The following is a 22,786-nucleotide window of genomic DNA, read 5'->3' on the forward strand; positions in this document are numbered from 1 at the left end:
TTCTCTTCCTAGGACTGAGAAGTCTACTTTAAATTACCACTCCCAATCCCAAGGACTGATAGCTAGCGTCCAGTACCCGCAGACAGAATTTTCTGGTGGCCACTCATACATATATAAGCATGTATGTTTGCATTCATTTCGTCATTTACACACACACACCCTCCTATTTCAGATTCCATATGCTTCTTCCCCTTGAATTCCCATTAATAGGTTGACTGAATTATTCTCTGGCTGTTCTACCCCTGGCATGGCCTACCAAAAAGAACTTTTCCTCAGCGCCTGTAGTTAAGGTTAGATTGACCTTAACATGCAGCACTATACCTTAAATGTGGACTGATTCTAGTCTGTCCTGCATAATAGTTACCTCTGCCCTATTCTACAACTTGGCCATGTGCTCCCATATCACAAATACAACAAAGCTCTATCAAATTTTGAGATATAGAAAAAGTAAGCAAGCTCACAGAATTTTAAAATATAGAAAATATACAAAAGAAAAGTTATTTTCTAAATGGCATAAGCTGGAAACTTGGCAGTATAGTACAATTAAAACAATAACATAATATAGGAGAGAATCCGACACATTTACACACGCAAATTTATTTTTCAATCACCAGATAAATTTTAAAATGAGAGAAATGACAATGACTACATTACATTTTGTAAATAGGTTCTAGATTATAGCATATTGAAAAGGCCTTCTGATTCCCAAGAGTTCTAGGAGCAATTTCGTAATGCAAAGCTTAAGGTACATCAGAGCAATGAAAGAGTATATATATCTAGTCACATAAATCAGTGCCTCTTCTGATCAATGCTGAATTCTTCTCTATGAAACTTACTCAATTTCTAATTCTCCTTAGTGCCAAAAAATGGGACTCCTATCACTTTCTCCAAAATCTAGTTTTGTTATTAATATTACACCATCATTAAAGTTGTTTCCTCTGCTGGCTTTCTCTACAACCTTGATTCCTAACTAATGATCAAGCCACAGATGGGATTGCCGCCAAAAAAACCACCAAGTAGCCGAAGATTCAAGGACAAAAGTAAATATATTTACCTCAGGCCCCTTATAAGCCAACAGAACTGCAGTAAGAACAAGTGCAGTAGATAATAAAGAATTCTAAATACTGTGGCTAAGGTGGAAAGCCAATGACATCTCAAAAATAGATGCTGTTCACGTATATTTATTGCAGCACTATTCACAATAGCAAAGACTTGGAACCAGCCCAAATGTCCATTCATGATAGACTGGATAAAGAAAATGTGGCACATATACACCATGGAATACCATGCAGCCATAAAAAAGAATGAGTTCATGTGCTTTGCAGGGACATGGATGAAGCTGGAAAACATCACTCTCAGCAACTAACACAGGAACAGAAAACCAAACACCACATGTTCTCATTCATAAGTGGGAGTTGAACAATGAGAACACATGGACACAGGGAGGGGAACATCACACATCGGGAGCTGTCGGGGACTGGGGGGCAAGGGGAGGGAGAGCATTAGGACAAATACCTAATGCATGAGGAGTTTAAAACCCAGATGATGGGTTGATAGGTGCAGCAAACCACCATGGCAAATGTATACCTATGTAACAAACCTGCACGTTGTGCACATGTATCCCAGAACTTAAAGTTTAATTAAAAAAAAAAAGGTTACATTATTTAATATGGGCTAAACTAGTATATGAACTCTCTGAAAGAAGTAACAGCATCTCATCATCTTAATAATTTCAGCCGGGCACAGTGGCTCACACTTGTAATCTCAGCACTTTGGGAGGCCAAGGTGGGTGGATCATGACGTTAAAAGATCAAGACCATCCTGGTTAACACGGTGAAACCCCGTCTCTATTAAAATACAAAAAATTAGCCTGGTGTGGTGGCACTCGCCTGTAGTCCCAGCTACTTGGGAGGCTGAGGCAGGAGAATTGTTTGAACCCAGGAGGCGGAGGTTGCAGTGAGCGGAGATAGCATCAATGCACTCCAGCCTGGGTGCCAGAGGGAGACTCCATCTCAAAAAAAAAAAAAAAAAAAATAGTTTCAGCACACAAAGTAGACACTGAATAAACACACTGAATGAAAAAGTTAATCAAGAGTTTAGATGGTTAGTAAAGAAGTGTCAAATGTACTCAGCTTAAACTGCAATACAATCACTGCAGAATGTCAATTACTAGGGAGGGCCTTACTCTAAGGAGACAAAATGTAATGTAAGTGCTAAGAAACTCACTTTTTCCAAAAACTACTCCCTATTCATTAATAAACACAATGCAAAATGCATCTCACATAGAGGATTAATTTCATGTACTCTTTCCCTTTTGCCAGGCAATTATTTACCTCTATTCTAATTTTATATTCCTATGACCCTTTCCTCACAGGATGCTTAATATTTATCTTTTAAAAATCCATTTTATTACTTGTTTATTTGAATAGGACTTCTCCGTATTTCAGGCATCTGGGAATGAGTTACTGGTCAACATGTTTATCTTCCATTTTCTTCGTTTGTTTTTATCATATTTTTTCCATCAACATGAACATACAAAAATCTTCAAAATTGCTGTTCACAGACATGCTTTCCTTTGTAACAGAAGTCACAGTGGGTTGAACTCTCATGAAGAAAACAGATTATCTGACGCCAGAGCAGTCTTTACTAATTTAATTACTTTACCATCTGTAAAAATTTTAAATAAAAATACAATTTGTATTGATCCTTTAAATGATAACAGATGATGTAATATAAAAAAATCTAACTCAAAGCCTGTGCACAATACTTACTTTTGCTACTTAGAAGTATGATATATATCTATATCTCAACAACATGCCACACGTGCTATGTAGTAAAATCACTTCTAAACTTTAACAAAACTCAAAAAAGCACACAGATGTGAACGTAAGCCATGCCTGATGTTAAATCACAAAACCAAAGTAACAATTAGATACTGCAATGCAACCAATTTTCTTCTATTAAAATAGTGCTTGCCAAACAAAATCTTCATTGGACTGGAATGATGCTTTGCCAGATGACATCAGGATAGGCAAAGCCACTATTAAACCCTGTGCTAAAGTGGGTGTCAACAAGCAGACTAGGAAAAAGAAAGGCTGGAATATGAGGAGACTTTTAAACATCTTTCAACACTGGCAAGCCACAGTCAAAAAGTAGTTGATTTTTGATGAAAGTTTTAGTCAGTCTGAGAAAACTGAAAGTGCAAGAAAATCCACAGAGAAAGAAAAATCAGCCTTCTAAGAAAGATACAATACTCTTTTCCAAGCTATGAATAGAGATCACAAGTACTATCACCTCAGAAAAGCAATGCAGTACAACTTTTCCCTGCCCTGCCCCAACCACACAAATACCTATCAGTGGTAGTACTGGCCTTAATGCATTTTCAGCAGCTGCCATGTCTTGACAGGCTTCCCCACATCTTCCTGAAAGTAAAAACATCTATGCCAATCCATGTGGTGGTTATGCAACCTAAGACAAGCTGGGAATCACTGAACTTATTTACTCTGGTGACTCAGATATAAATCTAGGTCTCTGTGGAAAAAGAGGTGGAGAACATAAAAGAATGTATGACACCATTTTTCATTAATATTTATTGTATAACTGAAGCAAACTCAAAAGATTTTCTGCTCTCTATAGGTTTGACAAAGAAATTAGCTTTCAGAAATGCTTCAGGTTTGACCAGGTACAATGTACCATCTGCTATACTGAATGACCTGAGGCAAAAACAACACCCCTTTATATAGAACTTTTATTTTCTCTGTCTTTTTTTTGCTATCCTTTCATCGTGTTGCCACTCACCATCTTACTTTCCCTTCTTCCTCCAGCTTATTCTTTAAAGCCTGCCACTGACAGCTACCACTCAGCAATGCTGAACTCCACAACATCAAGAAATTTTTTTCAACGCTATTCCACTCAGAAATAATTTAAACATTGCAACTTCAAAAAATAAAATCGTAAAATAAATTAATACTCATCTTGACCAAAAAAAAATATTTCTGGATTTAGCAAATTAAGTGAAACATATAAATTACATCTGTCATTAATGTAGCAGATGAAACTTAAAAAGCATACATGGTAGATTGGTGCAGCCATTATGGAAAATAGTATGCAGGGTCCTAAAGAAATTAAAACTAGAATTACCTATAACCCAACAACCCTTCTTCTGGGTGTATACACAAAGGAAATGAAATCACCACCTCTAATAGATGCATTCCTCATGTTCACTGCGGCATTATTCATTATGGCCAAAGTATGGAAACAACCTTGGTATCCCTCAGCTATCAAATGGATTAAGAAACTATGGTATATATATATAAAATGGAATATTATGCAGCCTTAAAAAAAAGGAGATCTTGTCATTTGCCACATGAGTTGACCTGAAGGATATTACACTATGTGAAATAAGCCAGACACCAAAAGAAAAATATTGCATGATCTCACTTATATCTGGTATCAAAAAAAAAAAAAAAAGGTCAAATATTCACAGAGACAGGGAATAAAACTAGTTATGAGGGTCAGGGTTGCGGGGAGGAAATGGGAGAGGTGTCTCGATACAAAATAGTATATATGCAGGATGAACAAATCTAAAGATCTCATTAACTGACAATGTACTATATGCAGGAATTTTGCCAAATGAGCAGGTCATAGCTGCTCTTGACACAAGGGAAAAATGGGAAACTATGTGAGATGATAGATATATTCATTTGTTTCACCATTGTAAACATTTTACTACTTATGTTATCTCATAACATCATGTGAATATCTTAAATATACACAATAAAATGTATTTTTTAAAAAAAGAATACATGCTAGGGAAGTCATACTTAGTACAATTTTTATGATTACCTAGTTGTAAAATGCTTCAGGAGCAAGAGTAAGATTTTCATATTGTAAGTATTTTTTTTCCTAAGTATCTTACATTATTCCTAATCCTTTTCTTCCTTACTTAAATATTATATTTGGGCTAATATTTTTCCCCAAAAAACCTGTTCTGATTCACTGAGAGTGAAATCTACAAATTTTATATGTCCTATAATTTTGATATAAATAAATTTCACAATTCCCACCAAGGAAATTCGATCAATCCCCCGATACACAGATCAAACATCGTATCTTAGGGTTCTCTTAATCAGTTCAACCAAAAATAATCTTTCTACTCATTAAGTGTCCATAGCACTTCTGTACCTCTCACTCATCAAATACCATTCAATTATGTATCTACCTATCTTATCTCCACTATGTTATAAAGTTATTGACGGCAGAACTACCCATGTGTAAAGCATCCACGCATAGTACCCATGATACCCAGCACAATCACAATAAAGTATGTTATCATCTTTAGAAAAAAAAAGCTTACAGAATTATTATTATATATCCTAACATCACTTGAGAGTCTATTTACATAGGATCATCATTTTGGGAAATAAGAACTAGGTTCCCAGGTAGCAAGTTTAATCCCTGATACTTGATCTAATTTAGTCCCTACTCGTTACACAAATAAATCAAGCTAGATAAAATTATTAAGCAATCAATACACAATGATTGTTCTACAAATAACTGATACAGAGTTTATTTTTATTTCATACTTATTTACTCAACTATGGCATTTATCATCTAAATCACCTAATACCGTGTTTTAATGGGCAATGCCATGGGGAAAGAACTTGGACTGTAGGGTCCAAGAGACACAAAAAGACTCCAGGCTTTAAACAAAGAAATCTGACTATAAATTTATCTATAAATTTATAGGGATTTCTAGGGTGAACAGAAAAAAGAAACGTAATAAAACACATATTATCATTCTTTCATTTTTAGTAAACAGTCAGAGTTCCTCAGAGTAATAGTGAACATTTATTTTCTTAATTTTCTCACAACATATTTACTGTCTATTTATATTTATTCACTCAACAAATGTTTACTGAAAGTCAATCATATTCCTACATTATGTGTCTAGAGAGAAAATAAAATTTGCTGAAATATATTACACAATGTCTGGTAATGTTCTATAGCTGTTTATTTAGCTGCACTATTAACTTTTCCAAACTCTCTCTAGAATCAGCACAGTGACAGCAGATACTTAATAAATAATCTTTGGCTAAATGCTCAATATTTCTTGCTTTATTTGTTACATGTTAAGAAAGCTCCCAGTGGCCGGGCACAGTGGCTTGCTCCTGTTATTTTGGCACTGTGGGAGGCTGAGGCAGGTGGATCACTTGAGCTCAGGAGTTGAAGACCAGCCTGGCCAATATGGCAAAACTCCGTCTTTGCTAAAAATACAAAAATTAGCCAGGCAGGGTGGCATGACTGTAGTCTTAGCTATTCAGGAGGCTGAGGCAGGAAAATTGCTTGAACCCGGGAGGCAGAGGTTGCAGTGAGCCGAGATCGTGCCACTGCACTCCAGCCTGGGCGATGGAACGAAACTCTGTCTCAAAAAAAAACAAAAAGGGAGCGGAAGCTCCCAGTAAGCGAATATAGTAGTGACTAAATAAAGAAGAACAGTAAAGAGGAATTAAGAATGCCATGTAATTAAAATTTTTACATGACTATATCTAGGGCTGTGAATGAATTACCCTGTGGAAATAATCAGCCATTTGTCTAGTTACCTGTTGCTCTTCTTACAGGAAATGCAGGGAAGAAACATACCCTGGGCCTGCTGCCTACGGACGGACAAAAGGCACAGATCTGAATTTGTATACACGAACATCTTCATCCTCTGAAGAGGACAAAAATACCAACATTCTTGTATTTTCCAACATTTTTCAAAATAAGGTCACTATGCTTTTATTAATAAAATATAAATCAGTTATTATACTATAGTTATTATAATATATTACTAATTGGGAAAGAAAGGTGAAGAGTACATGGAGCGCTATACTGTTTTTGCAATTTCCCAAGTTTATAATTATTTCAAAATTAAAAATTACAAAAAATCAATAAGGTAATGCATCTTTAATAAGTGTTGGAGAAATTAAAACAGGTAAATTAAATTGTTTTTCTAAATTCAAACACTTAACATGTACTAAGTAACTAATATTTTGAGAAAATACTTGTGGAAATTCTATTTAAAGTGTTGAATCCTAGGCAGGATAATTAATCACCTCCTGAGTTATTCAACTTATAAAGTGAAATTTATGTGTGTGGATGTTTTACTCAGAGCAAGGCAATAAAACTACAAGTTAATGTGCAGATAAACAAATCAGTTGTCCCTTGAAAAAAAATAGCACATAACAAAATAATCTTGGCATAATTTTTTAATAGACCAAATAACAGCTATGTATCAAATTCCTACTTTCCTTAGGCTAATATTAAATAAGTTGGCGTCCTTTAAGTCTACATTGGCTGGAGAACAGAAGGAAACATGCTAGGAAGAAACATCATACAGGAAGAGGAAGCTGGGCCTGGTATTAATCGGCGGGGCAGCTGATTCATCAAGTGTTGACAACATACCAATTACAACATGTCAAAAATCACCCTGTCACATGATCTCCACTCGTAACACAGGTACCAAAGGCTTAAGAAACTGAAGAAAGCTGAAAGAATCCATGTCAGAACTCAATGATCGCTATTATTTCAAGGACCCAGAGTGGAAAGGAGAGCCAATGCATGAAGAACCAGAGACCAGACAGGCTAGGGGTCCTGCCCAAAGACACAGCTCTCTACTGGCAAGGGAAGAACAAGAGTCTTTTAATTTCTGGGCCTCTGAAGTGCCATTATCAATAGGCACTAATCTTTTATAGGTAGTACTAATGAATACTTTAAAGGGATTAGGCCATTCACAAAAGAATCAAACAACTGTAATTATTTTTTAAAATCCTCACTCATTTATAGTCCTCTAAAATCCCAAAAACAATACTTTAAATCCACTGGGGCTTCACATGTACCTAGTTGATACAAAGTTCCCAATCTAAGCTTGCAACTTCATCAAAATACGTTATTACAGTACCACCTATGTCAGTTATCTTTACTAAGTAGGGCTTCAGTTTTTTTAAGGCTTACAAGTATCTGCTATTGGATCAGCATAATGATAAAAAGGGTTGTCTCCATACACCTCCAAGCCTTGAGCTTGCTTAATTACTGCAGCACTTGATAACCATGGTGTTCTTTTGTGAAATATCACAAAACAATGATATATTATTAAGCTAAATCATATATTATACACAAATATACTAATACATGAATAGAAGCAGGTGACAAAAGTTTTCTTTAAAAAAAAAATAACCTTTATGGAAGAAACCACAGACCTAAGAAAATCATTAATAATTTTCCTGGAGTTGAGAAAACTAATGTGCTTATTTAATAGTGAGACCACTTTATAGAGATATAAAACCAAGGCCCAACTCAGGCATAACAATTAAAACAGCAACAAAACCCCAAACTGAAAACAAAATCTCAGCACTTTAGTAAAATTACAGTTTAGTTGATCAGTATATATATATGCCCGCATTAAGTGGGCTAACAGATAGAAAGTATTTCATATACCAAAAAAAAAAAAAAAAAAAACAAAACTACAAGGCATATCATAATGAGACTTCTCACAATGGACTGTAACGCTATGGAAGATCAATAATCCAATATTTTATCATCTATTATACACAATCTATTGGACACAGTAATTTCTGATTAAACAAAAATGAGAGGTAAGTGACTCATATCACTAACAGACATTGCTTTAATGTTTTGCCTCAAGTCTTACATCTTCTGCAGATACAGTACTTAATATATCTCAATGTCCCTTCTCTGAAGGTTCAAAGACGTGAAGGTAATGGGGTCAGACAGGACATGGAAGCCTGCGACAAGAACTGGGGAATTTGAAGTTAATGGTCACAGTTTTATGACCCTAATGATACCTAGATGTCTCAGGGGTCCCTGAAAGGTCCATGGTAAGGCCTGATACTTTTAGACTCAAAAATCCCAAAGCCCTGCACCAGTGCAGTCAAGTAAATAAATCAACTAGTACTTCCTTGTTCAACCAAATGAAACACATGAAGAAATATCATTAACTTATTTCTGGTGCTGGGCTTTTCACATTCTGCAGGACTCATGTTTTCAGTAGTTTATAGAACCGATATTCTAGATCTATTAGTGTTATAGTTATTAAAGATTTGGGGGCCAAGTAATAAATTAACCTGAAAAAATTCCAACCAAAGAAAGAAAAACAGAAGTGCGAATGAGTCAAAACATTCTGCAATGAACTTTATTTATTTAACTTGGAGATAAATTATTTCCACATTTCTTTGCTACTGTATTTCTTTATTACTACATTTATTTATGGTGAAAGAATGCATCTCTAAGTATTTGGTATTTCTTGCACATAAGATGACTGGAAAGATAGGGCTGCCAGGAAACATTAAGGGATTTTGGGTTCATTTAACCCATGGGTTTCAGGGAAGCAGCGGAAAAGGCAGAGGCTGGTACAGGAATGTGCACTCAATCATTTACCAAGTATTTACTGAGCACCTACTGTGTATAGCTCATTGCACCAGCACTAAATGCACAGTGGTCAGCAAAACAGATTCCATGTCCACATGAACTAGCAGTTGCTAAGCAATGTGGTTGGCATCTCCTACCCAGTTTTCAATGATTAATCCTATGTTTAAGCAGTTCTATAATTCAACAAACATTAATTCAATGAAATAAAAATTCAGAAGTTTTTTTTTTTTTAATTCCAGTTCCTCCCATCCAAGACCTCAGCCTAGGAGGAGAGACAAATAAACCAGCTATTAAGTTTCATAATAGGAATACAACCAAGAGTGCTAAGGGATCATCCAGGAGGGACAACCTACGCACTATTCCAGGTAGAAAGAAAGGCTCAGGGGCAGGAGAGCATGGCATACTTCAAAAGCTTCAAGTAGGAGACAGGAATGCATCTCTACCATGCAGAGGATGCAGTCTAGGCTCAAACACACTGAGCTCAGAAGTCAAAGTCCTAACACTGGCCTACCCAAGACTAATGACACCTCCACCACCTTGACCTCATGGTTCACCTCCTTCCAGCCAACCCCTTATTGTTCTGCGAATGTGCCAAGCACCCTGCTTCAGAGCCTCAGCACTTGCTCTTCTCTCAGTCCTACAATTCTCACTCCCTTGGCTGCCTCAAATCTCTTCAAATGGACCTTTACAGAGAGGCCTTCTGAGCCAGACCTCTAGAAATGGCAATCCCACCCATACTTTAGCACCCCAATGATTGTATGATGTCACTGACAGTTATACTATAATAATATAATATAGTATATAATGTACTATGTATTATAATAACTGACAGTTATTGACAGTACAATTGACAATAGTAATACTTGTTATCTATCCCCCTTGCCACTAGAATTTAAGCTCCTTGATATAGCTCTATCACCTAGCACTGTGCCTAACAGACAGCAGACACTCAAATCTTTTTTTAAAAATGAACAAATGAATGGCTGTCAGAGATGAGACTGGAGAAGCTGGAGCCAGGTTACAAAGAGTTTTTTATAGACTACAACCCCATGTTTTAGCGCCTCTTTGATAATGACTTAAGATCTATTCAAGAATTTTAAGCAGAAAAAAAAAAAAAAGGTATACTGGAAAGACCACAATTTCACATTTAAAAAAATTAAAACAAAGAAAAAACAACTCATTTTGCAAAGAGTGTGAGGGTAATCTATGAGAAGACGTGAGACTGAAGTTAAGGAGAATATTTAAAAGACCTCTCTAATACTTCAGCAGGGAAATACAGGCCCCAAAATTGTCTTCTGGCAGGTGGAGGTTGAAAACGATAAACATTTAGAAGATAAAAACAATTGGACCCGATGCTTAATTAAATGTGAGACGTGAGGAAGACTGAGGAGTGGATGATGACTGCCAATCTCAATCTAGTGACAGAACAGGTGCTAACAGCATTTACTCAAGCTGAGGAGATGGGAGAAGAAAATACATTTTGGAAGAAAGATTATGAGTTACATTTGGGCCATGCTGAGGTTGACATGCCTGTGTAAATATCTCAGCAGATATGTCTAAACTAGCAGTTGGACATATCCCAGCATAAAATTAGTGGTTCAGATGTCATTAATACTTGTCACACAAACAAAACTTGATGAACTTCATGGCAGCAATAAAAATCAAATACACTTAACTAGGAATAAACGTTACAGTATTAGATGAGAGTTAGCCTAAATGTTAAAAAGGAAGGCTATAATCTTATCTATATTAATGCTTCTTAAAAGATCTGGGGATAAGTTCAAAGATAATATGATCGAATTATGTCAGTCTATGAATGTTAGAAATAAGCAAACTACCAAAAAATACCTCAATAGTATAGTAAATGTTTGCTTTTTTGGTTTTTACCCTAGTTTTACTTCCCATTAACCTTCCTAATTTCAACTGAGATTGGGTAGGGGCAAGAAATGTAGGCTTTAGAGGCCTGTTATTTGAAAATAATATTCCTGATATGTTTACTATTTGCATTTTCTCTCATCTCTGGATAACTGCACATTCTATTAATGCTACACAGCCACTTCCCCTAACTACTCAACCTCCAGATTTCTCAATGAAGACAATGCTTCCTCCTGGTAGTCCTTCCAAACTTTGAAGTCTGAGTTCCATGCCCACCCCACCTCCACACCATATGTACCTACCTACAGCATCCACACCTCACGTATGTGATACCCTATTCAACAGTCTCTTCCACTCAACTGTAAGCTCTATCATGATAAGGACCTTGAATCCTACATGCACAAGATATTTGTATATGTATACAAACAAATGTATGAATCAATGACCGAACAAATTACCCATTTTCTGTGAGAACTGTTGAGATGTTTAAACAAACATCTTTCATTATTACGAGGTACTCAAACTGTGAATATAGCTATTCTTATTTACAGTCTAACATGACTATGTATTTTACAAGGTACTCTTCTTATTTTAAAAAAAAGAAGGGGTCTCACTATGTTGCCCAGGCTGGTCTCGAATTTCTGAGCTCAAGCAATCCACCCGCCTTGGCTTCCCAAAGTGCTGGGATTACAGATATGAGCCACTGCACCTGGCAGGTTACTCTTCTAAGGGTTTTATTTCATATCACCTTCTGAATGAATGATATCTTATTCCAGCGGGGCAACCCAGTATTTTACTATTGAAAATTAAATGTTGATATGAGGTATGTGTAATTTAATCCTTTGTCCACACTAACACTACATGAAATTTCAAAGACAGATTTTGGCCAGGCACAGCAATCCCAGCACTTTTCGGAGGCCGAGGCGGGCGGATCACAAGGTCAGGAATTTGAGACCAGCCTGGCTAACATGGTGAAACCCTGTCTCTACTAAAAATGCAAAAATTAGCCGGGCATGGTGGCGGATGCCTGTAATTCCAGCTACTTGGGTGGCTGAGGCAGGAGAATCGCTTGAACCCGAGAGGTGGAGGCTGCAGTGAGCCGAGATCATGCCACTGCACTCCAGCCTGGGCAACAAAAGCAAGACTCTGTCTCAAAAAAAAACAAAAAAAAAGATTTTGATACTGTGGTTTCAGAAAGAGTAGTAACTAACTTGACAGTCCTCAAGATTTTAAAATAAAGAACAATGAGTTTATAGAACTTGGTGAAATCACATCAAAGCAAATTGTTGGCATACAGGGAGCCACAAAGAATCTTTTTTTCCCTTTAAGTCCAAGTAAAAATTGAAAAAAAAAATTCTTTACGATAAATGTTTTAATTCTAATTTTTTAAACAAAGCTTTATCTACCTGTTTAAAATGGTTCATTTTTTAAATTGTTAACAGCTAAGCATTAGAATTCCCTAACGATTATTCCTTTATAAAAAGTAATTTTAACAACATGGAAGATGAGTGCACAGTAAAAACTCAACGAACAGCCTTTAAAGGCTGCAGCCTTCCTTCATAGTGAGATCATAACTGATGCTCAAGCTAAAGAAAATTATTTTTTTAGAAATATCTATCATAAACTTTCTATGTTGAGTCTAAACACTACTGAAAATAAGAGTAAAAAAATTTAAAGGAGATCACTACACATATAATAAGTGGCTAAAGTTTTAATAACTGACAATACCAAGTGCTGATAAAGATGTAAAGCAACTGAAACTCTCAGATATTGCTGTAGGAATGTAAAATGATATCACCATTTAGGAAAACAATTCAGTAGTTCAATAAAAAGGTTACTGATACTAATAAATATACACTTATCCTAGGACCCAAAAATCCCACTCCTAGGTATTCACTCAAGAAAACTGAACATTTTTGTCCCTCACATAGACATGTATGCAAATGTTTATAGCAGCTTTATTCATATTTTACCAAAACTAGAAACAACTCAAATGTCTATCACTTTATGAATGGATGAACAAATTGTGTTACCCTGGTGTAAAACAATGTTACTCAACAAAAAAAGGAACTGTGCTGGAGCTGGCTGGTAGCAGCTCATGGGAGCCCATTGTTAAATTTTCAGGAATTCTGTGAGCCGGTAGCTTAATTTAGGCCATAGTGAGAGTGTTTACACTACAATGATTAGCAAATGCTACAAATCAGAGATTCTTTTTTTTTTTGCTGAAGAGTATGTTGTTAAGACTTTTCCCAGCACATCACTGAACAAACTACTGACACATGTAACAACTTAATAAATATCAAGTATTATGCTAAGTGCAAGGGAACACGAAAGGCTACATAATGTATAATTCCATTTATATATGCTAGACGAGATAAAACTTCAAGAGCATCAATTAAATTAATGGTTTTCAGGGGCTGGGGGTGTAGAGGGAGAGGACTGACTCATGACGGGGCATGAGTGAACCTTTTAGAGTAATGGAAACATCCTTTTCTATGTCTTGACTGTGGTGGAGACTATCCAATTATAGACATTTGTTAAACTTTTACTTTCACTACATGTAAATTATGCTTCAATAAACATTACACTAAAAAATTAAAGAAGGAGCCATTTCTTTTTTGTTTGTTTTTTTGAGATGGAGTCTCGCTCTGTCACCCAGGTTGGAGTGCGGTGGCACCATCTCGGCTCACTGCAACCTCCGCCTCCCCAGTTCAAGCAATTCTCCTGCCTCAGCCTCCTGAGCAGCTGGAACTACAGGCGCACACCACCATGCCAAGCTAATTTTTGTATTTTTAGTAGAGACGGGGTTTCACCATATTGGCCAGGCTGGTCTCGAACTCCTGACCTCAGGTGATTCATCTGCCTTGGCCTCCCAAAGTGCTAGGATTACAGGTGTGAGCTACCACGCCCGGTCGCCATTTATTTCTTAATCATTTCATGGATGATAAATACACCACACACACCAAGGGGGAACTGGATTTATTGGTGTAAATATCAGGAAGGCAGATTTTGACTCGACATAAATAGAAATATAGATTTAAAATGTAAAAACAAACAAAAAAAACCAGCCTGGCATGGTGGCTCACGCCTGTAATCCCAGCATTTTGGGAGGCAGAGGCAGGCAGACCACTTGAGCTCAGGAGTTCGAGACTAGCTTGGCCAACAGGGTAAAACCCCGTCTCCACTACAAATACAAAAATTAGCCAGGCGTGGTGGTGAGGATCTATGGTCCCAGCTACTTGGGTGGCTGAGGCACAAGAATCTCTTGAAACCCGGGAGGCAGAGGTTGCAGTGAGCCCAGATGATGTCACTGCACTCCAGCCTGGGCAACACAGCAAGACTCTATCGCAAAAGAAAAAAAAAAGGTCAAGAAAAAAAAAGGAGAGGGGAAATTCGTAATCACAGGAAATACTAAAATCATAGGTGGATGATCCTGCCAAGGATGCTGTAGAAATGACCCTAGTTCGGGTGTGATTTCAGACTAGTGTCATTAACAGAGGTTAGTATCATTAAGATCTCTTCATACTGGGAGTCCAGGGCTCCAAAACCTCATGATATTGTATGCTATGATAATCTCAGATATACTTCGCAATTCTAACTAAAACATCAATTACTTACTTTAACATCAATCAAATGGTATTACCAATCAAAGTCTAGTATACCCTGGTTATGAATGCTGGCTCTAACTTCAGACAGTCTGGGTTCACATGTTGGCCCACCAGTGTTTGCATGACTTTAAAACAACTTGTTCTATTTCCCCGTCTGTAAAATGGGATTAATATTTTCCTTCGATTTAAATGAGAATGTGTTAGAAACAACGTCTACGTGCTAAACTCTTAATCACAAACATTTCTAGGGCATAATCAGAAATGAAGGACATAAATCATCAAATGTAATTTTAAAATTTTAGCTTTCCAAATATGGAATATTTATTCTTTAATTTTATATCTAGAAGTTCATAATCTTTTACACAGCCATATCCTTTTGAGAATGTGATCACCCAACAGACTCTTTATCTAGGAAAAATGCAAATATATGCTATATTCTGCATATGATTTCTGGGGAGCCAAGGACCCTCAGAAGTATATGCATGAAATTAAGAAAAAAGCCGGGCATGGTGGCTCACGCCTGTAATCCCAGCACTTAGGGAGGCTAAGGCAGGAGGATCACTTGAGGCCAGGAGTTCAAGATCAGCCTGGGCAACACAGGGAGGCCCTCATCTCTACAAAAAATACAAAAATTAGACAGGCATGGTGGCATGCACATGTAGTCCTAACTTCTTGGGAGGCTGTGGGGGAAGGATCACTTGGGCCCAGAAGTTCAAGGCTGCAGTGAACTGTGATTGTGCCACTACACCCCAGCCTGGGCAACAGGGCAAGACCCTGTCTCTAAAAAAAGAAAGAAAGAAAGAAATTAAGAACAACTGATGTAAACTTTTAAAATTGCAAAGTTGAACAGTGGAATTTAAGAATCTCTTCAAAGCAGAGAATCCAACTAATATTAAAATATTATACTGTCATTTACTTTTTTAAAAACAGATTATGCAAGAGTAGAACATCGTATTTTCTATTTTATCCCTCCTTTTTGGAGGTGATATAAATTCTTTGAAACATTTTTTTTTTCTTTAAAAAAATTGTTTTCTCTATGTTGCCCAGGCTGGTCTCTAACTACTGGCCTCAAGTGATCCCCCAGCCTTGGCCTCCCAAAGTGCTGGGATGACAGGCATGACCCACTGTGACCCACCAAAAGCATGCATATATTTCAGATGAATCCATTTTAACTCATGGAAAGAAACTAGCAGTAGAAATCTCTTTCTAGCAGCTTGAGATAGAATGGTTCAAAGTATTAACATACTCGACTATTGCTCAAATATCATAGGACGAGCTCTCAATTCTAATGTAATATATATTTTTAAACATAAAAACATACCAACCTAATTCCTATACTTAAGAGTCTCATGATAAAGTTTTATTTTTTTTAAAGTGGGATTTTTTTACTAGACTTATGCACTAATACAACATGTTTTTCTATAAATTAGCATATTTTTGGTTCTGTTTTATGTTATGTTTGTTATGTCGCCTGATAGCCGAAACCAGTTGTTCTCAACCTGCTACCAAATACCAACCTGGAAATATGCCACTATTTAAAAAGCCCAAAGAATAGGGTTTTGTTTTTCCTGTTTAATTGTTTCGTGTTCAAACTACATAGTAAACCAGTTGGCAACCATTACTGAACAAAAATAGTTTTTCGTATGCATGAGCACCATTTTCCCACAGAAAACACTTAACCATTTTTAAGGTACTGGAACTCCATGCAAGGGTTCACATATGCAGTAAATATCCTTTCAATCTGGTTGTATCACATTGTTTCTGTGAAAGGAAGACCTGATATTGCAGATCTCAGAATTAAACGGTAAAAATCAATGAAAAACTGCACCTGAGGCTCAAACACCAGCCAGATGGCCTTTGGTTGGAAAGGTCACATCTGCTTTTTAAATCCCGCCGTAACTGTGAATGCTTGCGATGCCACCACATCCCCAGTACAAGAGAACTGGAGCATCTCTGGTTCCTTCCATAATCGAAGGGCTTCCAGCATAGGGCGTAGGGGGAGAGGCCCGAAGCCCTGGAGACAGCGCCCGAGGGATGGAGGCCGCGCTAGGCTGCGCTCAGGTGCGGGGGTCTCCGGGAGCCGAGACCCCGCGGGATGCAGCGGGGGGACCAGGGCCTGATCCCCTACCCCTGCGAGCCAGGGCCGCCAGGTTACGCCCCCACTGCTTCCCAGAGGTAACGTCCAGCCCTCTCCTCCCCTATCCCCCAAAATATCCCGGTTCCGCTCCGCTCAGCCAGCCGCCCGTGACCCCGACCCCGACCCGACCGCGACGGCGCCCTCCCCAGGCCGCAGCGGAGGACTAAGGCCAGGCCGCCCACCCTGGCGGCGGCGGCGGCTCCCGGCCAAGGCGGACCCTGGGGAGGACAGCAGCTGGGCCGCGGCCTGTCCCTAGGGGGAGCGGGCGCAGGGCCGCGAGTGGGCAGCGCCTCCGCCCCGCACGAACAAAGCGGCCAGGCGCGCCGGGCCGAGGCAGCACCGCCTCTCCCGGAGCGCGGGGGGCGGGGAGGATGGCGGGGGCACTCACCTGAGGGCCGGCGGAGGGCGCGGGCGGGCCGGGCCCGGGAGCCGGGACCGCGGCGGGCCGGGGCCGCGGCGGGCCGGGGCTCCGCGCCGGGGCGCACGGGCTACGGGGAAGGGGCGACCGGCGCGACGTCCGCAGCGGGGCCCGGGAGCCCCGCGGCGCGGGCCGGGGGCCGGGGCCGGAGCTCGATTCTGCGGCCGCGAGGTATGGGAACCGGTCCGCCGGGCCAGGCAGCGGTGCTAGGCGGCAGGGGTAGCGACGCCGCCGCCTTTCCCTTCTCCTGCCCCCGTCCCTGCTCCGCCGCGTCCTCGTCCTCGCTGGGTCCCCGCCGCCGCCGCCTCAGCCTCGGCGCTCCTCGGGTTTCTTCTCTCCATCAAGGCCGGGCCGACCCGCAGGGACCATCCCGGAAAGTGAGGGGTTGTTGCCGTTTCCCGCAGCTGTTGGTGGCCATCTTTAATCCTCCTCCTCCTCCTCCTCCTCCTGCTTTCTCCACCTCCCGCTGGCTGTCTGACTGACTGACTCTGGATCCTCCTCTTTCCCCTCCTGCTCCTCCTACTGAGCCGGCCGCAGAAATTGCAGCCGCTCAGCCTCTACCCCCTCCTGCTTTTCCTTCCTCTTTCCTTACTTCCTTCCCTTCCCTCGGCTTCCCGCTCTCCCCTCACTCTCAGCGGCTGCCTTCGCCCCCGTCTGCAGACAGCGCCGCTGGATGCTCCCAGCTAGACTTCAACCCCACTCCTCTCAGTCCCTCTCCCCACTGCCTTCCAGACGCGCCTCTTCCCCGCCCCGCGCCCCTCTCTCCTCTCCGACCCCTGCCCCTCTCCGCGGCGCTCACCCTCCTCAGTCTCAGTTTCTGAAAGGACTCAGCTGAGAAAGGACAAGTGGGTTCCGCTTTCCTTAACCCTACACCCTTTAGCTAGATGCTGTCAGAGGCGATGGAGAAACGCAAAGCTCCGTTAATTTTACTCTAGCCAGAGTATAAAAGAACTGCCCACGCCAGCTATTTTACTACACAGCTTCGAAACTCCTGCACGCTCTCCTGTGTGGCTCCGGTCCGTGAGGGGACCGGAGTTGAGGAGCTCGGTCTCAAATGGTGCCTTCCGTCAGTGACCTTGAGTCGGTTGCCTAAAATTTTAGGTTTTCCTTTTCCTTCCTGGGAGGGGCATTATTTATACCTTTGCAGTCCCAACAGTGTTTAAACCAAATAAGTATCCTTTAGTAAACCTAGAACTGCCAAGTGATCATCAGTTTGCCCGTTTGTTCCTACTCAACCCAGTAGACAATTTGGGTCACGCTTCAGTTCTGGCAGTGAAGACAAACTGAGTCAGCAGTTAGGAGTGGACTCCCTTAAACAACAGAGTTAAGAGTGGGGAAGTGGTCATAACATCGCTGTAATGACAAACTTGTTTTTCCTAACACTGCAATCTACAGAAGTTTCCGGATTTCCTCTAATAAACATAAGGCAAGTTGGATTTGCTGTTTTCTTCTTTTTGACGATTTTGCCTTTAGAGTTGGACCCATTTGTAATGATTTACTCGTCAATTACTCCAAGGTAACAAAGTTGGAGGTAACATTGCTAACACAGATGACATATGTGAGCACTTTGTGGGGGAGGGGGGGTCACAGTTTTTGCTTCTGTGGGGCACTGGCTATTAAAAAAAAAAAACCTTGCCCTTTCAAAATAAGACTAGTGTGTTCAAAGGTTAGTCCCATAAACAGACCAAATGTGGGCAGAAATGTTTTTAAATGTAGTTTTAGATTCTACTTCAAAATGAGTAATGTTTTGAAAGTTCAAATATAAGATTTTGTAATTATAACAATTTAAGAGTTTCAAATATCTTTGAAAAGAATATGCCAAAACAAACCTAAAAATATATTGTAGTAAAAATACCAGTATCCTTTGGTGGGGGGCGGAGCAGAATTCTAATATTTAATCCTCACGAAGTAACCTTAATTAACCGAGTTAGGTTCACGATCTCAATTGCCATCTTTCAATGCCAATAATTTTTCCATTTGAAATCAACAACCTATACTAACATCTACAACTCTTTTAAACCCAAATAAAGTATTTGAGACAGCATTGTACAATACGTTTTGAAATAAATTATTAAAAACAAAGCACCTATGTGGGGGGGTGTGTGTGCATGTGCTTGTACTTTTTTTGTTGTTCTTTCCTTTTGGCCTTTTGGTGTTTATTCTTTATTTAGATTTTGTGTTCTTCCAGTCTATTTCTAGGCAAAATACCACAAAATTCTTGACTCTTAAATATTCACTTATAAAACTGTATGTATAATAATTGGAGAAAAAAGAATGTTAGATAACATGAATATACACTGAGAAAATAGGCTGACTTCTTTTAAACATTAAGACCACCATGCATTTTTAAAGGAAGATTTTCAATTAGGGGTTTCAGGACTCTTGTCATTGTGATTTTATTTACATTGAGGGAGAAAGAGTTGCATTTTAAAATACTATAATTATATTTTTCTGTTAAAGCATATATTGCAATAAAGTTCACAAATCTATCGGTATGCAAATGCAGCCGTTTTCATATTAATGTCTTACAAACTCACAAAGGTTTTTCAGTGATAGACATAAAAATAAATGTACCATTTTTTTTTTGTCTTTTTTACTGAAACCACATAAACGTAAGTACTGTAATAATGGAAAAATCAGACCCTTCACATTTACTTTTTTACAGCTCTGTCACCATTACAGCCTTACCTTTAGTCTTTGTTGCTGGCTAAGTGTAGTTTCACTGTCATCTTAGGAATCAAGTATGAAAAAAAATAAATTGTCAAATCAGGTTTTCCTGCAACATGATTATTGTTTCATATGTATTCACTCTCAGATAAAGTCAAGGTCCTCTATAAAACAAAGAATTGTGTTAAAGCGGGATAAACCCTTTGTGCAGAGGCCAGATGGAAGGAGATCTAGGCATGTGCAGCAAACTCCTCTGGGAATAGAGGAGCAAGCATGAAGGGCTATTTCTAAACAGTTCTGCACTGGGAGGCTGATCTCCAACTTACAATTCATGAATAAGGTGATTGTGGAGAATAATAACCAAAAGGCTATCTGTGACAATAAGCAAACAGAACCCATATTTGCTTTTAACATGATTGAAAATTCTATGAACATGAGTGAGTGAAGCATAATTTTAAAGGATGGAAAATGGAGATAAAAAGTTCATGAAAAATATCTAAAAGTAAGAGGAAGAAACAATAATAGAGCAATTGTGGAAAATTGTTAAATAATACATATTAACAGTTTGCTATTTAAACAATTATTTTCTTTATGTTAACTTTTTGTTAACATGTTTGCTTGTAAGACTATACAAGAAATAATTTAAACTTGATCAGGTAGCATTATCCCAGAGATGAGCATATGTCATTTATAGAATTTTGAGATATTTATTCCAGAACATAGAGTGCTAAATGATGCTGGGACACAAAAATCAAAAGGAATGGAAGTGTTAATTGACATATTTAAAAATTACTGAGCCACTATATTACGTATTATATTAAATATATCTTTCCATTTTTCCAGGCTACTAGACGCAACAATAGAATTACCATATTGTTTTTCCTGGTTTGAAAGGATCAGATGGAAAGAAACTGGGCAAGCCAATGAAAGTCTCTGGGGATCATGGGAATTGAGTGTCTATGAAAACCATATTCCAGACAAGAATATAGTCTTAGGTAAATGTTCTCATAATCTCCATTCTTTAGAAAAGACAATATTTCTGTTCCGCATCTTCCTCTTTAGGTGGACTGTCTAAAATATCAATTGAATAATGACAAGCCACATTTATCTGCACTGATTATTTAGTATCATTCTTCACTCCTCAATTTATAGAACTACTTATAATTAACTGATGAGCTGTCCCTGAGACAGTGCCATTTATAGTCATTACTGCACTCTAATTGGGGAGAAATGCTTTTAGAAAGTTCTAATTAGAGATTTTTTCTGTTGTATTTCTTATAAATACATTCAAAAGAGGTATTGGAGAGTTTGTTTCGTTTTGGGAAGGGGCATGTGTGTAGCTGGATGTATTGTTTCTCTTTATACTTAAGTAATATGTAATAAAGCTTCTTTAAACTTTAAAGACGAACAGGCTCACAGGAGGAAACAGAATAGTATCATGTTTTGCCCTTGTTCATCATAATTATCAGCATTATAATAGAGACAGGGGGATTGAAGACTTTTATTATTAATAAATTCTATTTCTACTTAAAGTTAAAGGTCCTCTTCATTTTCAGTTCCTTTATGTTTCTCTATGGAGAGTTCAGACTTTTAAAACCAGTGTATTTACAATGTTTTTACAAGATAAATACACTTCACCCTTGAACAACACAGGTTTGAACTATGCAAATCCACTTCTGTGTAGATTTTCTGTCACCTTGGCCACCCCCCTGAGACATCAAGAACAACTTTTTCTCTTCCTCCCCCTTCTCAGCTTATTCAACCTGAAGATGATGAGGATGAAAACCTTTATGGTGATCCTCCTCCACTTAATGAATAATAAATATATTTTCTCTTCTTTATGATTTTCTTAATAGCATTTTCTTTTCTCTGGTTTTATTGTAAAGATAAGTATATAATACATATACAAAACATATGTGAATCAATTTTATGTTATCAGTAAGGCTTCTGGTCAACAGTAGACTATTAGCAGTTAAGTTTTTGGGGATTCAAATATTACGCACAGATTTTCAACTGCGCAGCGGCCAGGGAGGGCAACAGCACTCCTCACCCTGGCGTTGTTCAAGGGTCGACTGTAGAGTAGTAAACACATTGAGCTTATTTCACTCATTAAAAATTCTAGTGAAAAATTATTCAAATGGCTCACTATAGATCATCTAGTGCAAACTTTGTAGCAATTTGGATAAAATCCAGGTCTCCTGATTCAGTCTCAAGTCCCATAACTTCAGAGTTGACAGGGCTCATCTTAGAGAAGAGAAACTCAACCAAAGAAACTTTTAACTGTGCCATCTTCAGTTAAATATAATTTAAACTTAATTTCCAGAATTAATGTTCAGCGTTGACCTTTCTTAGAAATAAAGCTAAGGAATAAAGTAAATAAACAGGGTTTTCCTGTTTACAAAAGTGAGAGCAATTGTTTGCAATTAATGTAAAAAGCAAATTTAAAGATAGCTTAAGAAAGCTCAAGTTGACTAAAAAATGTGCGATTTTTAAAAACCTAAAACAACTCCTATAACATTTATTTATGGTTCAAAAAGTATAAAGTTAACTCAAAAATACTGTGTTATTTCATGGATTGAGTGTTGCAAGACTCAGGAAACAAACCTCAGTTAGCTAAATAAAGTAAAACACTGCCATCTGCTGACTAGAATG

At 38.5% G+C, this 22,786-nt stretch overlaps 2 protein-coding genes across 4 annotated transcripts in view; one reads left to right on the top strand and one right to left on the bottom strand.

Moving 5' to 3' along the window:
• The window catches only part of WDFY3 (WD repeat and FYVE domain containing 3), a 305,264-nt gene extending 287,321 nt beyond the window's left edge, over nucleotides 1-17,943 (bottom strand). The window contains exon 1 of one of the 3 annotated variants that reach the window (XM_030819090.1): nucleotides 17,438-17,496. The gene's annotated coding sequence lies outside the window, so the exon portion shown is untranslated. Of the gene's footprint in view, nucleotides 1-17,437 lie in introns of all 3 variants that reach the window. The other 2 variants (XM_030819089.1, XM_030819088.1) reach the window with 2 other exon arrangements.
• Nucleotides 17,627-18,884, top strand: LOC115836709. Its single transcript, XM_030819092.1, has 2 exons — nucleotides 17,627-18,312; nucleotides 18,863-18,884. Exon 1 carries the CDS (start codon nucleotides 17,641-17,643, stop codon nucleotides 17,947-17,949), a length of 309 nt encoding a protein of 102 aa, XP_030674952.1. The 5' UTR covers nucleotides 17,627-17,640; the 3' UTR covers nucleotides 17,950-18,312; nucleotides 18,863-18,884.
• The last annotated feature ends 3,902 nt before the right edge of the window (nucleotides 18,885-22,786 follow it).

This window comes from Nomascus leucogenys, chromosome 9 (genome assembly GCF_006542625.1).
Source record: "Nomascus leucogenys isolate Asia chromosome 9, Asia_NLE_v1, whole genome shotgun sequence".
Lineage (NCBI taxonomy): Eukaryota > Metazoa > Chordata > Mammalia > Primates > Hylobatidae > Nomascus > Nomascus leucogenys.